Here is a 23,919-nt window from a genome sequence, read left to right as displayed (position 1 = left end):
CCTAGGCATGCCCTGTAGGCAAATTATAATGATGAAACATTAAGATTGACAATCTACACCCAAAACATCAACAATGATCGAAAGATTTAAATACTGTCGCTATACCTGAAAAAAAAGGTAAATAAATGGTTTCCCAGCATTATGACAGCCGATACATTAGCCTATGATTTTCCAAAACCATCTGAATCATGTGACGTTTCATCCATATGCATCACCTTGGATACCCCCAATCCTAACATGTACTTACCATCAGGATACATACATGCACAGAAAATTAGACAATAGCGTCCCATGGCTAAGGCTTTCCTGCTCTTACTGTTGAATGACAATGTGGAAAGAGCCAGCAAGCAAGAGCGAGATGTTTCCACAGAAGAGAGAGCCAGCAAGCAAGAGCGAGATGTTTCCACAGAAGAGAGAGCCAGATAGCGAGAGACGGCACCGGGGGTGGGTGGGTGCGGGCGAGAGCGAGAGATTAAATACGCTTTGGAAGAGACTGCAGGCAAAAATTAAGCCTGCTTAATGCAGCAAAACTATACCAATTTCATTCTACTCTAGGAATAATTCATCTCCAAGCAGCCTGCTAATTATAGTTCATGCATCTGCTCTTGGAGAAGATATCATCCATGAAATACACAGGCTAATCCCACCAGCTTTGGTGCCACTGATCCAAAAAATTATACATTCAATCCAAGCATTGCCACAAGTATGTACTAAGAAAATCGTCTACAGGAATGACGAATGCATGCCTCTGCGTTTGTAAATCAGATTTCAGAGTATCACGTTTTTTTCATCTTTTTAGACCAAATTAAGTAATACAGAGTTTATGCCAAAATTTTTAATTGAATAGCAACACAGGTCACATAAAAATAGTGGTCCATATGAAGTGCTGAGTACAACCGGATAATTAGCACCAACCCACGGCTTAAAGAATATTATGCTTCAAGCTGTCTGACCGCTGAACCTGCGGACATAAAAAGCTCCAAGCTACTGTACCCTCACCATGGCCAAATCGCTGATTGAATGAAGAAAGGTAAAGACCCTCTTCATCATTTTCACAATGCTAAATAATAATACAATTTTGGAACAGACTAATGAGCGTAATACAAAGAGCCATTTGAGATGTTAGTCTCAAATCAACAACATAACTCTACAGCAATGCGCCGACAAAAGTCCCAGAGCGGTGCTCTTGCAAGATCATTCTTCTGTTCCAAAGTGATTTCTCTTCCCTGCATGCGGCAGATTCCACCAGTGCAATGCTTGCTCTGTGTATCAATCAAGCCCCTTTAATTCCAGTGCAGGTGTTAGCCAAAGAGAGCATGCCATACTATTAAATGGTCAGGTCCTTAAAGGCATGCAATTTCCCATTCAACGAGCGAGTCTCTTCTTTTTTAGCTTCTTGATAGGCCAGAACTCCATTTTCCGGTGCATTCTGTACGTTGTGATTTAAAGAATAAGAAACAACTGAGCTCCTGCAGCCTCCAAAATATGTTGAGTATGGAAAATATTCTGCACATCGTGCTTTCCATCCTACAGAGGAAAAAAAAAAATAAGCAAAAGGTAGAAAGATATTCTGTACCTAGTAAACATATTCACAATCAAACTCCTATAATTTTAAATATATTGCAGCATGAATATAGAAGACTTAATGAACTTCATGCATTGAGGCACTCACTGGAAGCAGCATCTTCATCAATAAATACTGTTTCAAGCAATTTGTGGACTGCAATACAGTCATCAAGTTTCCATTCCCTGACTGGTCCCTGTGCCCCATCTCTGCTAACGAGAATTCAAGGATCATTTCGTTTTTGCTTCAAAATTTGCAGAATCTATGTTGAATATATGATTATTGACAATTTGAGAGAACTTTACACTGGTGCCAGTTTGTTTGTCGAATCTTCAATTAGCTTAATTGCCTCAAGCTTCTTTTCTGGCTCCAGAACAAGTAGCATTTCTGCAGCTGCAGCTCTATGCATCAAAGAATCTGTTTTTCCATACAAATTAAATCAATACCACTATGGGATTATAATCTAAGAAAACACATACGGCACAAGAACAAAACCTTTGTGATTCTCAAGGAAGGATTGGTTAACTTCAATAAGTGACTTCCCATGCAACTGGCTGCAAAAGAAAAAAGCTAGAATACTCGCATACATTCCAAAAGAAAAGGCAAATTCGTAACAACAAAGGGGCTTGCAGTGATAACCTTATGTCTCGTCGTTCCGATTCTAGGACACTCCAAATTAGTTTCTGTGTGTCAGTTTTTGGGGCAGGAAAACTGCTAACTCTATGAAAGAATCTTATCTGTGAAAAATCATTTCCAGATACGTCATGGAAGTAATCAGAGAACTTTAAAAGATTTAGGTACACTGAAACTTATATAATAACTTCTGGGGTGACATACCAAACACCGATGGCAATCAGGATTGTTCTCATCCAACTTAAGCAGCTGCTTGACAGCCTGAAAATATACAAGCATTAAGATAAAAGAGTTAAAATAAAAGATTTAGTTATATGTTCACATAAAGTAATGCCTCGGTCAATGTGATGGAAGATATGACAAGTACACGCAAGTCTTAGCATGTTTGATACAACAGGAGACGTGACTGATTGAACTCAAGTTCAATAGACAAATGAACCTGATTCAGGATTTGCTTCTGTTTTCCTCTTTTCTTGGTCAGAACTTGCAAACATCAAAGATTACAGCTGAGCCTAGATATCTCAGCTGTTGACACCTAAATTTTGCTCTTTCCATCACACAGACTCACTAGATAGATAACTCAGGCTACATTAATCAATTGTACAACAACAGATGTGGCATACTTATGTTTTTTTCTTAGTTCATTTCAACAGGTACCTAAGAAAATATCTGAAACAATCTAAATACAAGTAAATACATTTCCAATCATTTGGAAGAAGCGTAAATATCAAGGTCTAAAGAGATTTGGTGAATAACTGCATACATACATATACATATCTTGAAGAACATGTATCAAGTATCAAGGAATGAGAGTTCAATATTTGCCATTGAATATGGAGTTACCTGAAAAGCAAGTAAAATCTTTTGCTTTCTCATGTTTAGCTCGAAAGAAAGAATGTGTGTTTCTAATGAGCTTGCAGAGTTATTTTGGAGCAACTTCAAATACTTTGTAGCTTCCAATAATGGATCCTCGACCTGCCTTCCAAAATAATGTATCAACACACTTATTCAGATGATAACCATCCGATGCCAACCACTTGAAATTAACCTGATAATTTGAGTGCCAACTGCCTCACTTACTGTATATATATATATATATATATATATATATATATATATATATATATATATATATATATACACAAAATTCAGAATTAACCACTGGCTGGCTACAGGTCCAGTGGTGTAAGACATTTGATCCCGCAGAAGTAGTTTGTATTTTCAAATCCACACCAAAGAAGGGGATGGAGGAGGCTTTTCAGCATGAGTAACACACCATGGAACTCAGATTAACCAAAAATCCACATTAACAATTACCTGCAATAACTTTTGCCCGTGAGGATCTAAATCAACAGGTCTGGCATGTTGTCGCTTTCCAGACTTTGATGAGCCAGAAGTTGTTTCCTCCTCAGTTTTTTCTTCAGCCTCCTAAAAGATGTCGAGAATATTATCACAGAAAACAGCTAGATTGTAAAATTTCTAAGACAAAAAAGAGTGGCAATATTACTTTCTTTGCACGAGCTTCAGCTTTTTTTTGTTTTTGTCTCAGTTTCTTCCTTTGTGAAGGAGGCAAGTTTGACATATCATCGCCCTCTTTTGTTGTTGCCTTTATTGGAGAATCATGCAACTTCATATAGCATCTACACTTACATAAGTAATATATAATTAATCACATTTTCTAAAAGTTGAATGATAAGACAGAACTACACAAAAACACACAACACTACAGCATAAGCAAACTGAAGTAGCATCCAGTATCATATAGCATAATTAATGACTCCAATGAGCAACAGCATGCCTTCTACATTCAGCATTTTCTTTCATAGAGAACAAACTAGGAATATTTTCAAGTAACCTCCTAAAGATATGGAACAAGAAAATTATACCCCCTATTCTTTTTTAATCCAAATTTCAGCACATCATACATTTTAAAAGACAAACTATGTACCAAGAACCAAAACATTTTATAGAAGAAAAATATGAGAAATGAGACTAGATGCTTGCAAGGGAATAAATGGAAAGAAATAAGAATGTGAAACACGACCAATACTTCATTAAAGACATTAGCCATAGCAAGACAACATGCAGCTAAAATATACCTGGGCACACAAAAAAAGGGCAGCTGACATGAGGAGAGAAAACATAACATACAAGTAAATTTAATCTCAAGCAAGCAGAACTGATTGCCAACAACTGTCATCTCAGATGGTTGGTACCTTCCTCAGCAAGTGAGAGGTCTCAGGTTCAAACCTGAGTAGTGGTGAATGACCACCATATTCTTTAGAAAAAAGGGAAGCATATAGAACTAATTAAGATACAAGCACATAGCATAACTAAATCGGATTGCAATTGTCGATAAATGAGATGGCAATGAGACAAAGATTACCAAAAATTTCATTGCTAACAATCAAGATTACAGTGAATAGGAAAGTTGAGGCATTAGAAAGTGCATCTTAGCAGTATACATTCAAGAGTTCAGTTAAATAAATAACTAAATTATACTAAATGGCAGCTTCACCTGATAGCTCCTGCTGCGGCTTTATGAAAGTACTCATGTGAATGCAACTTATCTTGAAACTTCAACATCGACACATAGGCACGCAGGGTCATTTTACGTAGACAGTAAGAATGGAAGTCAAATTGATCCTCAGTCATGTCTGCATAATGTTTCTCAACAGCCAAGAACATTTTCAGAGCCCGCCCCAAATCACCTTGACGAAAGTAACTCTCGCCAGAAGCAAGTTCATACCTTCCCACAACACATGAATCATATAAGAATAACATAAAGAAAACTAAAACTTGGCAAATAAAGTAACAACAACACACCACATGCATTGCATGTCATGCAGGTTATTGTGCTGATCTCCATCCTTTGTAAATAACACAGCAGTTTTCTCTGCTAACCCAACCTTAATCAACCAAAGATTTCAAGAAAATTTAGTTCCACATAAGAAAGACAAGAACCGCACAACATAGTAGGCAGAAGATCTTTGGTTTTGGATCTTTCAATGTACCTGATCAGCCTGAAGCATGCGCATGACACATTCACTGTTTAAGTAACGGTCAGCAAGATCCATAGACCTAGCTTCATCTGCCAAAGCAGCAGCAGCAGCTAAATCACCTGCATGCTTTAATATTCTTCCCTGTGATGACAAATATAGTATGTTAATGTACAAGATGATTGATTTGCTATTTCTAAGTAAAAGATTAACATCAATTTACTTGTCATATAAGCACATGACAAAGTACATTACCATCTAGTAGTGTATTATGATTGCCAAACTTCCAAACCATGATCCTGACTTCTCGAGATTGTTGAAATTAAATGATCCATGATCAATAAGAAAATCAAAACATAGAAAGACTTATAGAGTAGCTCAGATGAATTCAGATGGGCTGAACTATGATGTCAAAAGGAGACATATAAGATGTAATGGCCAAACCTCATTGTGGAGGGTTCTTAATCAGTTCCATTTTAATATCTTGCAGAATATGTCTAATGCCAGTTCAATTTTAATTTTTTTTAAAGAGATCAATTAGAACTTAAGGTTTAGTTTTGCGGTGAAAACTCCCTGTTTTTATCAGACTAGTAGCTTGGCACATGCTGCACGTGCAGGTAGAGGAGCATGTGAAAATATAAATCTAATCAAAGTTTAACTAACTAATTAACAGTCTACACTCTACAATTATGTAATATTATTTTGTTATTGTATATGACTGATTTTGGGGGAAAATGCTATTGCAATGATTTTCACTAGTTATAACATAATGTAAGGATTATGGTGATGAAATACCAATTAAACTAAAATTATTTCTTAGATTTTCATTATGCATATAATATAACAGGATATCTCCAAACTATAAGAATCATTATACCATAAAATTGTCCTATCTACAAGCAAGAGACACCAACAATATCATGAATTGTGCTCCATGCGAACCCCACCATCAGTTATTTAAGACCAACACATCAGAAGGTTGTGCGACCAATACATTGATGTACATCTAACACACTTTTAAATTAACCACACAGTAATGACATAAATAAACTCATGAACAGAGTGTTATAAATTGATAACGTAGTTCACAAGGATAAAACAAAATACTTTCTTGTTCTGATTAAAAATGTTTTGAGTGTCCACAAAAGTTAGTAAAAATCATCATAATATTTTCTGTCACCTCCTTTTCCTTCACATCAGGCATTTAAAAAATGCACATTATGTGGCTATCATCAACACTATTAGTTATTAATTCAACTAATAATGGCATAGTCAGCAATCATTATTATTTTTTTATTTTGCAGAATTACTAATAATAGCCACTAAAGCTGTCGAATATTTTATTTTAAAATAAACCTCACATTTTTGTTAATGCAAAAAAGAACTAACAATGATTGTTACGATAATTGTTTTCGAGGAATTGTGCTTCAGGTTTATTAGTGTTATTGAAACCTTATATCACGCTGGAAGAGGCAGTGATGCTCTCATGCAATGATTCTGATAAGAGAAAGAGGTTTTCATTAATTGATTATCTCGGTCATTAGAGATTACAAGCAAGATCCATGCAGTGGCATGAAGAGGTGTGCACTTGATTACACTGCATTCTCCAAACTTCTGGCTCATTAGGAATCCACAGGCTACAGTTCGGAGCGACACTTGTGCAAGACAGTATTCCTAGTCATATATGTGCAAGCAGCAATGAATTGGCCAAGAGTGATAGGGCCCTGCAGCAAGGTTCTAATAATGACATTTTTCCAATTCAAGAATAGTTCAGCTAGAGGTAAAAATTGTAAATCGGCAGAACTTCGGCAAATTCATCACAAATTTAGAAAGAGTTTGGATTAACCCAAAAAGGAATAAAATAGCTTGCAAATTTCTTAATACAGGTAAAAATCTGGAAATCTGAAAAACTTCAGCAAAATTCATCACAAATGCTTACGGAATCTAATACTAGTACTTCATTTTTAAATAGTGCAGAGTGAATACAAGTTTTTTTGCCAGTATGACAACACCAACGACTGCCCAAAGGAGAAGGTAGAAGCATGGACATAGAAATTGTCACCTATCAAGTTCTGCAGAGCATGTACAAGATATGCAAGACTTCCAATGAGTGATTATTATTCAAACTGGAACCTTTGAAATTTGAATTTCTTATGAGTGCAGAATGAGTCATTGTTTTATTACAATATATGCATTATGCAGGATTTAGAACACAAATACAACAAATCACTGGAACAGATTTAACTAAATAAAGATACTTGCACATGGAAATAAGGACACTGTTCATTCAGAAGATACTACAAAACAATAGATTGTCAAGAATGATGGGTAATTTTGAGAAAGATTGATGACTCAAAAATAAAGTTTACAGACCTTAACAGAATATAAATCAATAGCAGTTGGAGTGTGTTCGATAGCCTCATCAATTTTAGCTAGTGCGATATCATGTTGGCCCCTCCTGTCATAATGCTGCACCAATACAATGGCCCATAGCATAAGAATACGTACTACATAAATTGTCACAAAAATATAGTTAAAAGTCACAGAGTAACAAAAGCCAAACCTGGGAAATCAAAAACAAAATCCACATTAGTGTTGAAGGCGGCTCCTTTTGGGTCCTAAGATTAGAATAAGAATTAGAATCTCTTTGCGAATTTAAATTTTAAGCATCTTGCAGTTTAAACATATGAATCTCAACGGAACATAAAAGAAGTGGCAGAGATTAAGCAGTGAGTTCTAAGAAGATGGTGAATGGACCATAGTTATCAAGAAACTTCTTGGGCTCAAAAATTAGTTAGAATCCAATTTAAGAACAGAATACATAACATAGATTTCGTATTTACACTACTGGCTGTCATTAATATCATAACAATCAGAACCATTTAAATGACTCTCATCAAACACATCTCGACAGGTATTTTTTAACGTGATCCATCAGGAAATTTTCTATACTTTTCTCACCATTTCAAATTTTCAACAAATATCATGGCCCGCATCCTCTCTTTTTCCAAAGCCTTCAAAGCAAGTATGAGTTACCATTTGTAAGTTGGCCAGCTATACTATAGCATTTGACGCACGTAACCAAAAAATTTGCTAGTAGCCTAGTAACTAATTATGCTACTACTGGCACATCTTTAACACACTTTTCCTAAATTTGCTACAAAACAAATGATCTATGAACATCTATAATTTGTAATTATTCTGGGAAAAATTTTGAAGCAAGATTACTGAGGTTGCAAATTTATGTGATATAAATGATAGAATCTGAAAGGATGCCGAACTAACTACTCGTGAGCCGCATCCTAATGCATCTGACTGCATTAACAGCCTCATCAATTATAAAACTCAAACCAAATTTTGCAGTTGCCTCCTCTCAAATTTTAAGGCATATGAAAAGATGGCATTCAAATACATGCAACAAACTCATAGTGACTCTCTTGGCATGTTAGAAATACAGATGTCTTGGACATATCATACAACAGCATAGGTAACTACTTATGACTAAACGATTTGAACAGACTACAGTTCATTCAACCTCAAAATTTGTTACCATTTTGATTGAATAAGATGATACCTTCAAGGGTCCAAACTAAATCAACTCAACATGATAGAGTTCCACCATCCAATTCAAAGATCGGAAGTTAATTTAAATGTAAATTCACGATGATTTTAATAGCACCTTGACATAACAGCAGTCCCAGGATTACCTTCCAGGAAAGCATCCTGTCTTTTTAATAGAATCTTCCAGCTGAAGGAATAACTGTTCAAGAATGCATGCCTGCCAAGGACGTGCAGAAATTCATCACACCTTAAGCTTTCCTTTGTATAATCTACAATTCTGTGTTTTTAATACTTTATGCTGCATGACAAACAACTCAGCAAACCTTTCCAGGGTGGTCATACAATGGGCTAAGATCAGAGAACAATGAAGGAACACCCTGAATGAGTATAGAAGAAATGACTGTCAGCTATAATTGTTTACAATATGTATAATAGAAAGACAGTGGAGTGATGAGAAATACTCAAATCAAAAAGCAACATAATTCAGTACAAAACAGTGCATACAATTAAAATAAATTTATGAGAGCAAAACCCCTATTACCTTAGTTAGTAGAGGCCTAATATAGAAGTCTGCTGCCTCCCAAAATTTGTCACCTTCTAAAAAATCAAGTGGTATTCGCTGAGCCAAAAAAAAGGGGGACTCACTACATATTATGGTAATTATGAGTAGAATATTGCCCAGATTGAAAGACAGGAATTACATGGAAAACTGTAGTACAGATTAAAGGAAAAGGCAAGTGTTGCTCAAGATGAGAGGCTCACCTATCTGGTTCAAGAAACTGCAGAAAATGACAGAATACGAAAACACGACCATTATCCTTGTGTTAGGCATTCACTACTTTGCTTGTAATACTCATGCAGACATTGCCCTTACAAAACTCACAATAATTGGCCTATAATTTAAATTCTAGAATATCACTGATAATGGTAACATGCACGAAGTATCAAATTACCACAAACACAAAGTATTTGCAATAATTAAAATTTTGCCTATCTTCCTACATGTTCTAACACATCCATTTTTTTCTTTTGAAGCAATTACCTAAAGATATCACCGGATCAAAGTTAATGCAGCCATTCTTTGCATCAAAATTTTTAATCTAGTAGTACGCTATTACATACTGCAACAAGGAATACCTTGAGCTTTTCCTTTTGATAAGAATATCTTGTGCGACTCTCACTCACTTCAAGTGAAATAAGTTGATAATTAAAGAATGTGTTTTAAATAGGTTGTTGCTTTGATTGAATATGTGATCCAAAAATTTGATATGAAATCATAGTTTACAATCAGCAACCATGACAGGTAGTCAGAATACAATAAATAGGGCAGAACTCTCCAACATGAAACAAAAGGGATCTTCTGAAGTAATACAAGTATTGAGTTAAAACAGCATAAGCAGTGCACAAAATAAGACCAGGATCCTGGGCTGAAGATAATGAATGAGTAACCAGTTTACCTTGACAGCAGATGACCAACTGTATTGCTCCTTAAGTGATTTATACAAGGCATCTAACCGTTCAACTTCATCAGATGTATATTGACCCCTTTCAGAATATAAACCAAGGCACTTTTGCAGGCCCATAAAATACCTGAATAAAAATAAGTAACATCGATCAGTAAATTATCAGTTATCACTTTCAACTAGTGCTTCCCAAGATCATGCTTGATTGTTTTTGTAGCCTTAAACCTAGAAACTTCAGTCCTTTGACAGTTCCACTTCATTGAGCAATATCGTGCATATCTATATAACAATTAAAGTAGAACTACTGTAACAGTAACAACAGAAAAAAAAAATCAAGCTTGAGCACCCAATGCTAACGAGAGCTTCACAAGACCACCTTACCGATTTCCCTTCTCTACAAGGGAAAAAAAGAAAAAAACATCCATGGAATGAGATGACTGCTTCATAAAAATATGTCATGTCATAGAAAGTTAACAATTAACTGCAGATGACTGATAGGACCAAGGTTCGCCATTTCGATACCGGACCCCATACTGCCCATACTGGTACCACTCTAGTACAGTATCGGTACAATCGATATGGGAATCGGTTCGGCCTCCCATACTGAGTCTCAAATATAGTATTGGAACGGTATGGTGCACCCGAAATAGGACGGTTCACACCAGTGTGGCACACCATGGACTGGATTAACCCACACAGATGTTTCTCAAACAGCAGTGTTTATGCACTTGGTTCTAAATACCTTTTTTTTGGGGGGGGGGGGGGGGGGGGGTAAAACAGTCACTCACGTTAATCTGGCGTGAGTGCAACTAACTGAGTCAAGATACAATACGTAGCATAAAGAATTCTAAATACCTTTAAGGTAATTCAACTACTCCACTAGTACTCCCACTTACTGAGAGACTCACTAGAATTGGTTCATGCTGGTTTTTTTAACAGAATACTTTCCTTCCAGCCCTATTGTCTTCCTGAAGCCAATATGCTGGGTGTGTTATCCACCTTTTCTTTAAGAAAATCTAATATTTCCAATTTGCAAATTTCTCACTTACCAGCTAATTTTATCCTTTCACTCACAGGTTTGACCAATAAAGAAGAAAAACCTGCACAAGTACTGAAGGTGCACAGAATCTACATATCCAATTGGCATGACAGATAAACAGATTAAACATATATGATTTATGTTCACACAATTGGTTACATGATTTGATTTGGTCAATCCTTCTGATGATGATTTTTAGGTAAATATTTGAAGAGCATGTCAAGGAAAAAACATAACGTTCCAGACTTTCAGTACATCCAATTAATAGTTAAGGCAAGTCAGTCATGCATGATAGCCCAACTAAAATCATTAAAAGGCATAAGAAAGAGACATTGGAGGTACTATTGACAATTTAGTCTCTAATAGGAAAAGAAACAGCAAGCAATGGTGAAAAGTCTTGCAAATAAACATAGGGTTTCACCTCTATCTATATGAAGATTAACCACAATGATTAAAAAAAGTTTAAGAATACCGTCAGCAGGATCAACCATCAGTAGGATCAATCAGTGCCAAAGATAGCTAAGTTGCTAAAGGCATTTAGCAGCCAGTTCAAAATTGCTGAAATTTCATTAATAAAAAACTTGCAAAAGTAGATTTTATTGCACGATAAGTAAAAGTAAGAACACTCTTATAATAGACAACAATTCCACGAAAAAAAACCAAAAAACAACATTTCACCCATTCAGGGTGAGTTAATTTTAATCAGCTGAATCAATAATTAAAAGCTCACATCAACCTGAAGTGAGAAATAACCAAACAGCTTACCTATAATTGTCGGAATTCATAAATAGCAGAGACCTATATAGTTTTTCTCCTTCCTCTATGCGACCAAGTTTCACTAGCATAGAAGCCATTTGTTCCTTGTACGCTAATTTATCAACCTGATGCATTAGCAAGAAAGCAGTATTAACAAATAATCAGATAACAAGAATATGCTGCAGCAACGGCTATTTCCTATTAAGTGAAGTGGTTAATATGCAACAATGTTGTCTTTACTGTTAAACATGTTCATAACCCAGCATTTTACATTCAATAACTCAAGTAGCATCACAACTGCACTTACAATTTTAGCCTCTTTCCTGTGCATCTCCTCAAGCGCTTTGTCGGGCAACCCACATTCCTCTAACAAAGATATCTGCATAAAATTACTTTAAGTACAAGCAGAAAATCCACAGGATAACTATGATGAAGAGAGAAGAACCAATGTAAGACTAAACTGTACCCCCCCCCCCCCCCCCCAACACACACACACACCAAAAAAAAAAAGGGACCCCACATACAAATAATGTGGACTATGCAGGAAACAATCTACTAATAGGCAATAAAACATTTTATTGAACTGCAACTTATGCACGAAGTAGAGGATGCATTTATCAACTTAAAAGGTTCAAAACTTCCCATAACGAAAGATTATCATGCATTGTATAGATATCCAAAGATGTAAAAATCAAGTAGTTCGTTGACTAACTTTCAGCAAAAAACCTACAAATTTATATCAGCAAAAGATACATAAACCAACCTTAAGAAGATTTCTTGTTCATTAGGGGTCAATTCCATTTTGCAGTAAGCTTTCTGAAAAGCTTCTAATCTTGTAAATGGGCATGTGTGTTAAGTTTTGCATATCTGGTTATTTAAGATCGCTGCAAGTTGTCATGGAAGTATTTTCTGCCCCATCCTCAACTTTTTAACTTCATAAAGTATGTTAGTTTAACTAACATAGATGGTATGCATCAGAAATTGACTAAGTTGACAAGAACATATTAGCACTGTAACATATTGAATGAGCCGGTTAACAAAACCAAAATTCTATCATAATGTTAAAAAATTGCATGTCAATTTTGCCGTGTCTGCATATCTGCCTTTCTAGATCCTTCATTTAAATCCCTACTCTAACAGACTGAACAATGTCCAGCCCACCTCACCAAATGTTGAGGTTTCTATTCAATAGGTTCTTCATGGTAATCCTCATAAACCAAATGACAACATCCTTTATTTTTCGAGAACTTCACCATCAATTGCCAAAGCTATGTGACTCTAAATGTGCCAAATATGACCTACTCATGGAGTATGGAGTTCTTCTAATCTTCAAAGTTAATTTCACATTCATCACACCTTTTCACAAGCCTAGCCCACTAGATACACCACCGTAAGGTACAATCTATATAATACATTTGCTTGTGTTATTCCAAAGATGAACCTTCCACTAGCAATGTTTCAGACTTTAGCATTCACCACTATTTCCTGTAATCAGGAGCGGGAACGAATCTGGCAGCAGCTCTCTCATCCTTCCCATAAGATGAAACTTCAACAACTCCGTTTTTCCCGTCGTTCAAGGGGTCTGTGCGAGGGAGAGGCGATGGCGAGCTGTTGTTCTAAGAGGGCACAAGTTTGGTCTTAGGGTTTAAGTCGGTAGTGAACCGTCAACTGTACTATATCCGATATCAAGGTGACAGACAAAAAGTGAATTTGACCCTAAAATAGAAATGGAGTCGCCACCTAAAAAAAACGGAAAATGAAAAGAATTATATAATGAAAGATACCATGGTTCATGCTACTTGATCATGAGAGATAAATTTGGTTTGATATATGGTTTAACTATTGTATCGATTTGCAATCAAATTTTGGTGTGCAATAATGAAAAATTTAATTCAATTTGCAATAAACTAAAAAAAAATTCAAACTCGTCGTAGGAACTAGAACATGTAGATGCACTCTCTTTTTTATGACATCATGCTTGTGCACCGTGCTAAAAAGGATGTTACCCAGTTATAGTCATAGCAATCCAAGGTTAGGGGGGGTGAACTAGGAACACTTTTAACCAAGATCTGCAATCTCGGTATCGGGTACCACACCAGTACATTACCGGTTCAATACAGTACAGGTCGGTACGGTACAGTATGCACCTGTACCGATACATATCTTGAGCTATTTTTCTCGCTTTTTATCTCAGTATAGGTCAGTACACACCTCGGTACATCTTAGCACATGTCAGTGAGCCTCGGTACGGCTCAATATAGGTCAATACGGGACCTATACCAACCTCAATATAATTTTCGCACCGATTCCAACTCGGTACTATCTGGTATGCCTAGTACTAGGCAGGGTGGCATAACAGTCTATAGTCCTAACATTTGGCTTTCTTTTTTGGCAGAAAATGGCTACTCTAGAACTCAAATCCATGCCATTGTACTTGTCAGTCCAACCATTTTATAATCAAGATTTTAAATCCTATGGGATGGGGCTATCCCTGTTTGCCTATGAAATGGGGCGTGCTACCGTCTCGCCTCGTCCCGACACTTGGGATTAGGGCTGGAAGTGGGCTCGGGCCGGCCCGAAGCCCATCGGGTTGGGCCGCCTGCGGGCCGGGCTATGGGCTCGACCTAATGAATTTCGGGCCGGGCTCGGGCCAGCCCGAAGCCCATCGGGTCGGGCCGCCTGCGGGCCGGGCTATGGGCTCGACCCAATGAATTTCTTAAGCCCAATTTTATTTCGGGCTGGGCTCGGGTTTCCCATTGGCCCGGCCCGGGCCCGAACCAAGCCCGAGCCCAATGCCAGCCCGAAATTGACCACGGTCCACGGCCCGAATTGGGGATTTTGTTATACCGAGTCCCATGCTCATCTTCCCCAACCCCTCAAAATCTCCTCTTTCCCCAGTCTATATCCGCCGTCTCTTCCCAGCCTTCCTCCCCTCTAAACCCTTCTCCTCCTCGTCCTCCTCTTCTTTCCCCACTCCAATCACAGCCCCAACTCCCACCCCCGAAGAAGACCTCACCGGCCTCATCCTTCAACAGAAGACCCCCTCCGCCGCCCTCCGCATCTTCCGATGGGCCGCCCGCATCCCCTCCTTCCCCGCCGCCTCCACCGCCCTCCTCCGCTCCTTCCTCTCCTCCGGTCGCCCCACTGCCGCCCTCCGCCTCCTCTCCGCCCTCCCCTCCCTTCCTGACGACACCACCCTTGTCTCCCTCATCCACGCCCTCTCCCGCGCCGGCAACCCTCGCGGCGCCTTCCGCGTCCCCGACCTCCTCCGCCCCCACCGCTCCCCCTCCCTCCGCCTCCTCAACTCCGTCCTCGACGCCCTCGTCCAGCACGACATCGACCTCGCCCGCGACTTCTTCCGTTGAAAAATGGCAGCTTTCGGCGTCCGCGGAGACGAGCGCACCTTCGGCATCCTGATGAAGGGCAGGTGGGGCGGCGGGTGTTGAAGGAGATGGACAATAAAGGAGTTCTTCCCAATGTGCACACCTACAATTCCTTGATCTCTGGGTTCTGTGAGTCGGGGAAGCTCAGCTTGGCTATGGAGCTCTTTGAAGAGATGAGGATGGATGGCATCAGTCTAAATTTTGAAACTTTTGATACATTGATTCGAGGATTGTGCTTTGGAGGGAGGGTCGCAGATGGGTTGAAGGTTGTGAGCTTGATGGAAGAGGAGAGAGGAGGACATGGAGACAACATTAGTCCTTATAATAGTGTTCTATACGGGCTTTACAAGGAAGGCAGCATGGAAGAAGCCTTTGAGTTTCTTAACAGGATGGCAAGCTCTTTTCCTAGAGCTGTTGACAGAAGCTTGAGGATATTGAGATTCTGCCAGGAGAATAAGGTTGGGGAGGCCAAGATGGCCCAAACGGGCTGACCCAAACGGGCTCGGGCCGGGCTCGGGCCTCGTTCCTGTAAAATTGTTCGAGCCTCGGCCCGGCCCGAAGCCCGGAAAAAAATGTCGGACCGGGCTTGGGTAGGGGTGTGGCCCGACCCGGCCCACTTCCAGCCCTACTTGGGATAGAGAATGGTTTAAGACATGCCAATCAGGACGGTGGGATAATGACGAGATGGTCCTGTCCCAACATTGAGGTTGATCCCCCATTTTGATGTCATGCGGGACACCCTACTGGGACTTGAGTCCTTATTTACAATTACACCAAGCAATGACCCCTTGCTTGTGCACCGTGCTAATAGCTAAAATCTTGCTTGTAGCAAAATGCTAGTGAGCCTATGATAAAGTGGAAATTAATATCTATGCCATTACTTTCATTTGTTAAAAAAAAGATCTTGAAGTTAATGAAGACAAAAGGGTTCATAATAACATATTATTTACCTTATACAAGAGCATTTCTCCATGTTCATAACGTTCATTCTCTGGAGGATAATCATCTTCTAGTGTCCCTTCATAAGCCTCTAGGATTTCTATCGCCTTTGAACCACTAAAATATATGCACAATAACAACAAATAATTAGGACAATAGTATAACCTACAGTGGAAGAAAACATGTCAGCAATAATTAAGGATCAAAATTAATTTCTAACATTACCTGTTTGTGTGATATAGAAGGTAAAATGTAATAGGATGCTTGAAGATATTTTACAATCCCTACCATTATGACCTTGGCAATAGGGCAGCATAAGAACAACAGTGCAAGTCAACTACTACCATTAGTAGCGTGAATACCACCAATATAGGGTTAGCAGTATAAGCACTAAATGAGGATGCTAGGCCCCAAGTTTATACCTCATTGGCTATTAGTTATGTAAGAAAAAGGTGGGGGGGAGCAAAGATTGGGAGATGATGATAAAGAATAAAAAAAATCAAAGTTCATGTAACCTTCATAAATGGGTGCTAGACTACCACATATATGGGATAAATAAAGAATTAAAATGATAGGAAACTAAGATTCTCCAAGAGATTATGCTAGGTAAACAAGAAACACCAAACAATTTACAGACACAATAAATATGGAAGCCACAATATATATCACTGCATGCACTACTACTGCTATTTAAAAGTATTCAGAAACATTTTTAAGGACTCCTACAAAATCGACCAAATGTGTTAGCTCAACAAGAAAATGCAACCTTTAACAACATTCCCCTGTCTCCACAAAGGGATCCTTCCATGTTTTTCATGTTTACAATGATTAAAACAAGAAAGAAAAAGTGATTAACAAGTGTTACTGAAGAATAATAAAACATTTTTAATGAATTTGATTACCACCAGCACCACCAAGTTTTCTTTTTACATAAAGTATTATTAACAAAAGGCCCAAAAAACAACTGTTTTTTAAATAATCACAGCCAACCAGGCAAGCTCCAAACTCAGAACACCTTGCTCAATTTTAGCCTGGTCATAGATTTCTTTATGAAAATGATCTTTAAACAAGTTAACAATATCAAACAAACCAAAAATAGTTTGATTTGATCTGCTTGTCATCTATGCATTCTCAAGACTTCTCAGTAGCTTTACACAGCATTAAGTAGCAGCCTCGTAAGATTCAGCAAGATTTTGAATATAAAGTGCAACAATGGAGGAAGATTGAAGAAGGAGAAGACAAAGGGATCACCAGTGAATTGACTTTAGGTCATACAGAATCCACAAAAAAAGGTAATTTCATTCCTGCTGGGGAATAAGAATTGATGGCTGCTGCTGAATCTACATGACATTTCACAAATAACATCAAAAAATTAGTACACTAGGCAAACTAAATTGACATCTAGATGACCTCAGGTACTTATTTCTGCTAGTTACATCGAATTATGGCTACAGAAAGCAACTGACTCACTTATCGAAAGACGAGATCCAAACAATCTCTGCTGCCCTCAAGAAAATTTCAATGATAGAAACAATAGCAAATTCACATTAGTAAATTTTATTTCTGCATGCACTGTTAGTAAGACCACATAATTATTCAAGCTTTTTGACTCAAATAAGTTGAAAATGTTAACCAGTTGCACTAGGAAACTTTATGATGCAATTGTCTAAATTAAAAGGACAGTTCAGTGAGCAATTCCACAACCCATAATGATTCGGGTGCTGGTGAAGAACATGGAAAAAATAAAACAAGGCATTCATCATACCATACTTGACAGAAGCAATGTGAAAACTGCAAGAGAGCGGGAGCTACCGCCAAGGGCCATAAATATCCACCTAAAAATAAATCATGCATAACCATTTATGCTAATTATATAGTGTTTCTTTAAAATTTACATTTATCATTTGCTCCATAGTTCTCTGTGGTGCAAGCTTGTGACCAAGCAGAAAACCAAAATCATAAGCATGAATCAAACATGAAGCAACAAAAGTATGAATGCGTCATAGCAAAAAACAAAAAGCATCAGAACTGATCCCACACGTGGTTCAATGGACCATCTGGAAGGATAAAAGAAGCATTTGAAGATCATAAAATTTTATTCAGTGGCAATCAACTGAAACCTGAAAGTAAAGCTTTCAATTGGCTATCCATATGTTAAAACTGGAAAGTTTTAAACAAGGAAATAAGTAATATATTTCTTAGGTGTACTGGACTAATGTTTCACATTTCTCATTATTCTGCAATTTGTTTTTGGTCCTTTTTTCTTTTGATCACTCTGCTTGTGAATATAAGCTTAATAATACTGCAAGACTCTTCAATTATATAAAAAGAGAATCAACGACAGGTATTTTTCATGTACCCTTCCTGCTCAAATCTACTATCTATAATCATTTTACATAATCTAGAACAAGAAAATGACTTAACCATGATTCTGAATTACTAGAAGAACTAAAAACAAGTACACTTGGTGATTCAATTCATAACTGAAACCAAGACAGGTTAGACAGTTTAATCCATTTTTTAGGAAAACACATTCTAGTGTTGCTAAATATCAATGTTTCCCTCAACCTATAAAGAATAGATGACCATGATTTTTGCTCAATAATTAGAACAACAATATCCACCTTTTAGTTAGAAAAATGACGCATGGAAATACAACTTACTTGGAATTCAAATGATGGGAAACAGCAAATCCAATCCAGTTCATCCGATGATTTGGCTTCAACGTCAGGAGTTGCTGTCTGGTTTCAACAAACCCTGACAGGTCCCGCATTTGAGCCTGTCGAAATGACAGATGTATTTAACAGCAATAGCAAATGCAACAGATATTTGAACAAATTGGTCTGAACCATTAAGATTCTGCTAGGCCAGAATAAAATACAATAAATTATGATGTGAGTTGGATGTAACTCAAATTTTCATTCAAGGAGAAAGGAGAGGATAACAAATATTTAGACTACTAGTTGTAGATAAAAACAAGTTAGAAAATATTACTGCTATATAGTGACCTGAAAAACAACAAAAACAATAAACAGTAAAAATTTGTGATTTCTTAAAGTCATATCATGAAATACCATGACTTGTTGCTGAAGTTATATATTACAATATGGAGAATCACAATGAAGATGGAATGCAAAAGAGCAACGTCATGTTCATTTAATCAAATGAAAATTCTTATTGCTAAACAAAAAATTCATACAACAGTAACAAAGTCAGTCCTCCCATACCCACCTGTAAGAGTGATAAGTCCCGTAGAATTTCAATATTGTCAGGATCGATCTTCAAAGCATTTCTATAGCATTTTATTGCTTCTCTGTATTCTCTGTCTGATCGATAAAGCAGACCATAAACATGCCAACATACATGACTTTTAAGATCATTCTGCAAATAGGTGAAAGAATTAACCCAAGAGATGTTTCATAAAAAATATTTCCGCAAGGAGGCAAAGAAATTAACCGTAGAGATGTCACATTGAAAATATAATGCATCAAAAAAGTAACTTCTGTAAATGAACCTTGAGGCCACGGCGAACAAGTTCATATGCTTCAGATTTTCGATCCATGCAGTTCAATATCAATCCCTTCATCGACAATGTTTCTAGTAGTAGAAAAGAAAAAAAGAATGCATCAATGAAATTGCATTAAACATGAAAATATTTTACAAAGAAATTGCACTAAGGAGCTGCCAACTAAATGTTAGCACAAACGGTGGCAACTGGTGATAATATGAAATTCTCAGATTGATATATTATGGTTTTATTTAAGGCATAAAGGATGAGCAGAGACTGTAAAGGCAGATAGTTTAAGCACTTGAAGTGCATCAAGAACATTCAAACAAATTAGCATTATACCCAAAAACAAGACAACTTAGTTTCAAAGTCCTGCAAGCTTGATTGAAACCCTCCATGAAAGATTTGCATGCAATTTTCAGAAACATTAAGCAGTAATGTAGTTGCAGCACAGAAACTATAGACAAGTATCCTGATATCCGTAGTGCCCGACTATTCCAGCAACCCTCTAAAACATTAAGCAAATACAAAACTGAAGAGGCTGCACCTTAGCATATTATTTCAGTTTGCGTGGACATCACATAGCAGTTCCAAAGAATCAATATGCCACTAGCAAATTAAGAAATGCCACCTTACAAAAAGCCATTCACGGTTGAAGAATCAACCAGACTATTTCCGGAAACCTGCTTCAGAATTTGTTCGGATCACTCAAACAATTGCAACTTAGAAAATCAAACTACGCATATCCGACTGATTCTGTAAAATTCTGCTTCTTGTTTCATAATCGGAGACTTGGAGGACAGCTTCCTACTCAACCCCCTAGTGGAAAGAAACGAAAAATAACTTCTTGATCCTCCTATCGCAAGCACTACGAAGCCTCTCCCCAAATGACATCCAATATTTCCACCCTACTACCTCAATATCTGATTTCCACTTGTGGATGAACTAGCTGCATGTTTTCCATTTCCTTGCCTCATTTGTTAAAGAGATTCTCCTCCGATATTTGGAAAGGACTTACACTTCTGCATTTATATATCAAATTTACATTTTCCAAAACACCAAAGTCAATTTCGAGCTGATGGAATAGAAACTAAACAAACAAACTTTAGAACAACGAATTTCATGTTTAATGTGTTTTTGATCTTTTATCTGTAAGAGATATTGAATCACAAAGAAGTACAATGAGAACATTCTGGAGAGATAACATAGGAGGTTGCGTGGGATATTGATGTATTTAGCTCTTTAACATAGCAATTAACAAGTTTGCTTACAAAATACAACAGGAAAATCCAATAAAAAAATAATGCATTCACGTGATAACAGAATATTCTGTTTCTTTTTCATCACATTAGAATAAAATCCCCCCAGAAAACTTATAGAGTTCCAACAATGAAACAGAATTTTTTTGAATCAAATAAACCAAAACATACTGCGAGGTATCAAGAACATCATTCAAAATACTGATACAAAAAGAATATGCACCCAAAATACCTCTACAGAAACTACAAGTGGAAAAAATAAAACTTTTCTATATGGCAATTATAAGAATACCTCCATGTTCAGGAAACTTTTTCAATATGGCATCCGCAGCCTTCAGTCCCTTCTTGTATTGTTTGGTTTCATATGATTTCTGCATTAGAAAAAAGAAATAGATAAATAAAAAGACAAAGTAACATATGTATATGTGCGTGTGCCTATGTATAAGCAGCTAAGCAAAGTTAGCAGTTCCATGAATTATAATTTATTGATCTGAAGTTTGTTTATAATGGACTAGTCTCTATAATTGTTTATATAACCACAGAGGGGAATTGCACAAGTGCAGAATTCCCTGTTGAAAGAGTAAATGAAACTTCGTAGCGCACCAGTTGAAAGTAGCACCCAGAATTTGATGAAGTTACAGAAAAGCACTTACAAACCAAATAAGAGATTGATTTTAATGCCCTTTTCACAAGTCAATCCAACCTTTCCAATAAGAAATTCATGGTGTACCATTATAGCTTGTGGTCTGCAAATAATCTCCCTATTTCACCACAGAAGTTCCAACAGATACTAGTACCAATATTGTGGAAAGGACTTCTTCAGGCAAGCTTGTAGGATCTATCATTATTGAATGGCATTTTACTACCAATATCTTCTTAAGATAGGCTTATTTATCTCTGTTGGTATTTTCTGAATTTTGTTTCTACATGGAGGTCACTTGTTGGGCTTATCCCCCTCTAAGTGGGTAGGTTAAGTACTTTAATCTAAAGAGGAGGAAAAACTAATGACATGGATGAACACAAGAAACATTAAGTTACCCTTGAGTATGGCTTTTGTCCAATATTCATACTCATTCTACCATAAACTTTTTTCAGCATTCCAGCTTGAAGTAGGGTTTTGCTTGCTGCCTAGAATCAAAGACTACAAAAGGAATTTTTTAAAATTGTAATTTTATACAGAGTGCTGTTTAGGTTGAGAAACCTGTCACAGTTCAATGTTTAGAACCATTGTACTAAATGCCAATAAAGTAACACTAAAGATAATTGTAATACATGTCTCCAAGCACTTGTTCATGCAAGTTTTCTTGCTTCTAGACAGAGCCATTGTGAAGGCAACCAGCTGCTTTAGAAAAGAAATGGAGGTTGAATGGATATCTGAAACTGCTATTAGCAACAAGTAACAAACTGCCAAAACAATTCTCCAACAAGGAGGGAAAAATAGAGATGACTAAGATGAGATATATTCACAAAGCAATACAAAAGAAATTAGGGTCAAGAAAGACCATGCTCTGGGCCATATACAAAATAGATTTATGAAAGAAAAACAAGAAATTCTGGGTGAACACCGCAATTTAAAAAAAAAATAACAACTCAATTGCAGGAGAAAAAAGAGCTCATTTGGGAAAAATGGTAGTGTATAAATCCTTCACTGCGGATACATAATCAAAATTAGTAGCGCAGAACCAACTCCATGAAATTCTTTGTAGCTGTTTAACCATGCATTTCAATTCTCTCTACCATACGAATATTGAGTTGTGCATGCAAGGGAGCGGTCCTAAGTAAAATGTGATACTCCCATGGTGAAACTTCCATATGTTGACAATCAGCAAGAGCACTTCTTTTGTCTTTTATATCTCATAGTACGTCAAATAACAGATGGGCATGCAATACCAACTAAGATTTCAAAGGCATAATGAACAAGCAAACCACCAACCAAGTGGAATGCATTCTGTCATTACTTGCGGCACCTGGCTGAAAAAAAATTGAATGCAAAACTCGACAGTGTATATTTAAATGTCATGACCAAGACCAATTTTGATTCGGCATCAAATACATTGAAACAACATTCTTGCATCAAGATCCTCGCTATAAAAGATTCGATCTCAAAAAATCAGTTCCAAACTAATTCCAATAAACAAGATTCGATCGTTTCACGCTACAATAGCAATCAAGAATCCGCAGAGCTTCAAGAAACGAATTTTCCATTAAAGAAAGCATTAACCTAGCATAGAAACCGTCAGAAACACTGGACTGAAGCAACTCCTTGTAAACAGACAAAGCTTACGATTGCGATGAGAAAGAACCGATGCGGATTGGATCGACCCAGAAAGAATCAAGAAGGAGTGTGAGGGAGAGGGGGGAGGGGGAGTTATTGGAACATACGACGATGACTTTGAATAGATTCGCCTCCTTGGGGGGGAGAGAGGACCCCATCGCGGGCGGAAGCGCGGCAGAAACCCTAGCGGAGAGAGAGAAACGGTGGAGCGGGGAGGGAAGAGGGCGATAGGTGTTTGGAGAAAGACTGGGCCTCCAGACAGCAGCGAGGGGTAAATAATAGTATTATGGGCTGGCTGGCTGCAACCCTACTACCCTTCAGAACCAAGCTGACCGACCGACGAAAAGGGAGAGCCCGATCGACTCCCGTTTACGGTCCGGTTCGCGAGACCGGGCGGGGCTCGGTCCGACATTTCCTGGACCGCTTTCGACGATCATCGGCCGCCCATCGCCCTTAAATCGGACGCATCACTTGCATTACACGCATAGCCATCGCTGCATCCGATGATCGTCGGAGCTAATCTGGTCCCTGAAAAGAATT

General features: G+C 37.6%; 1 protein-coding gene across 1 annotated transcript; it reads right to left on the bottom strand.

The window, feature by feature from the left end:
• Nucleotides 1–749: 749 nt before the first annotated feature.
• LOC120105937 (N-terminal acetyltransferase A complex auxiliary subunit NAA15-like) lies at nucleotides 750–23,643 on the bottom strand. Its single transcript, XM_039118728.1, has 26 exons — nucleotides 23,487–23,643; nucleotides 21,397–21,475; nucleotides 19,852–19,934; nucleotides 19,569–19,718; nucleotides 19,001–19,116; nucleotides 16,349–16,454; nucleotides 12,323–12,394; nucleotides 12,025–12,140; nucleotides 10,215–10,347; nucleotides 9,299–9,376; nucleotides 9,081–9,134; nucleotides 8,904–8,974; nucleotides 7,760–7,814; nucleotides 7,570–7,665; nucleotides 5,212–5,340; nucleotides 5,024–5,106; nucleotides 4,716–4,946; nucleotides 3,705–3,837; nucleotides 3,515–3,625; nucleotides 3,041–3,172; nucleotides 2,402–2,458; nucleotides 2,204–2,301; nucleotides 2,060–2,118; nucleotides 1,870–1,981; nucleotides 1,673–1,773; nucleotides 750–1,527 (listed from the first exon to the last, which is right to left on the bottom strand). The coding sequence occupies exons 1-26, from the start codon at nucleotides 23,535–23,537 to the stop codon at nucleotides 1,328–1,330; spliced, it is 2,706 nt and encodes a 901-aa protein (XP_038974656.1). The 5' UTR covers nucleotides 23,538–23,643; the 3' UTR covers nucleotides 750–1,327.
• Between the last annotated feature and the right edge of the window lie 276 nt (nucleotides 23,644–23,919).

This window comes from Phoenix dactylifera, unplaced genomic scaffold (genome assembly GCF_009389715.1).
Source record: "Phoenix dactylifera cultivar Barhee BC4 unplaced genomic scaffold, palm_55x_up_171113_PBpolish2nd_filt_p 000402F, whole genome shotgun sequence".
Lineage (NCBI taxonomy): Eukaryota > Viridiplantae > Streptophyta > Magnoliopsida > Arecales > Arecaceae > Phoenix > Phoenix dactylifera.
Note: the sequence above shows the minus strand (reverse complement) of the source record. Positions and strands in the feature narration are given on the sequence as shown.

Bases quoted from the DNA above. Each gene is read 5' to 3' on its own strand.
- LOC120105937 (XM_039118728.1), bottom strand. From the start codon at position 23,537: ATGGGGTCCTCTCTCCCCCCCAAGGAGGCGAATCTATTCAAAGTCATC. The intron at 8,975-9,080 runs GTTTGCTGAGTT...CGTCCTTGGCAG, and splicing joins TGTATGACCACCCTGGAAAG to GCATGCATTCTTGAACAGTT. The intron at 1,774-1,869 runs GTAAAGTTCTCT...TCTCGTTAGCAG, and splicing joins ACAAACAAACTGGCACCAGT to AGATGGGGCACAGGGACCAG.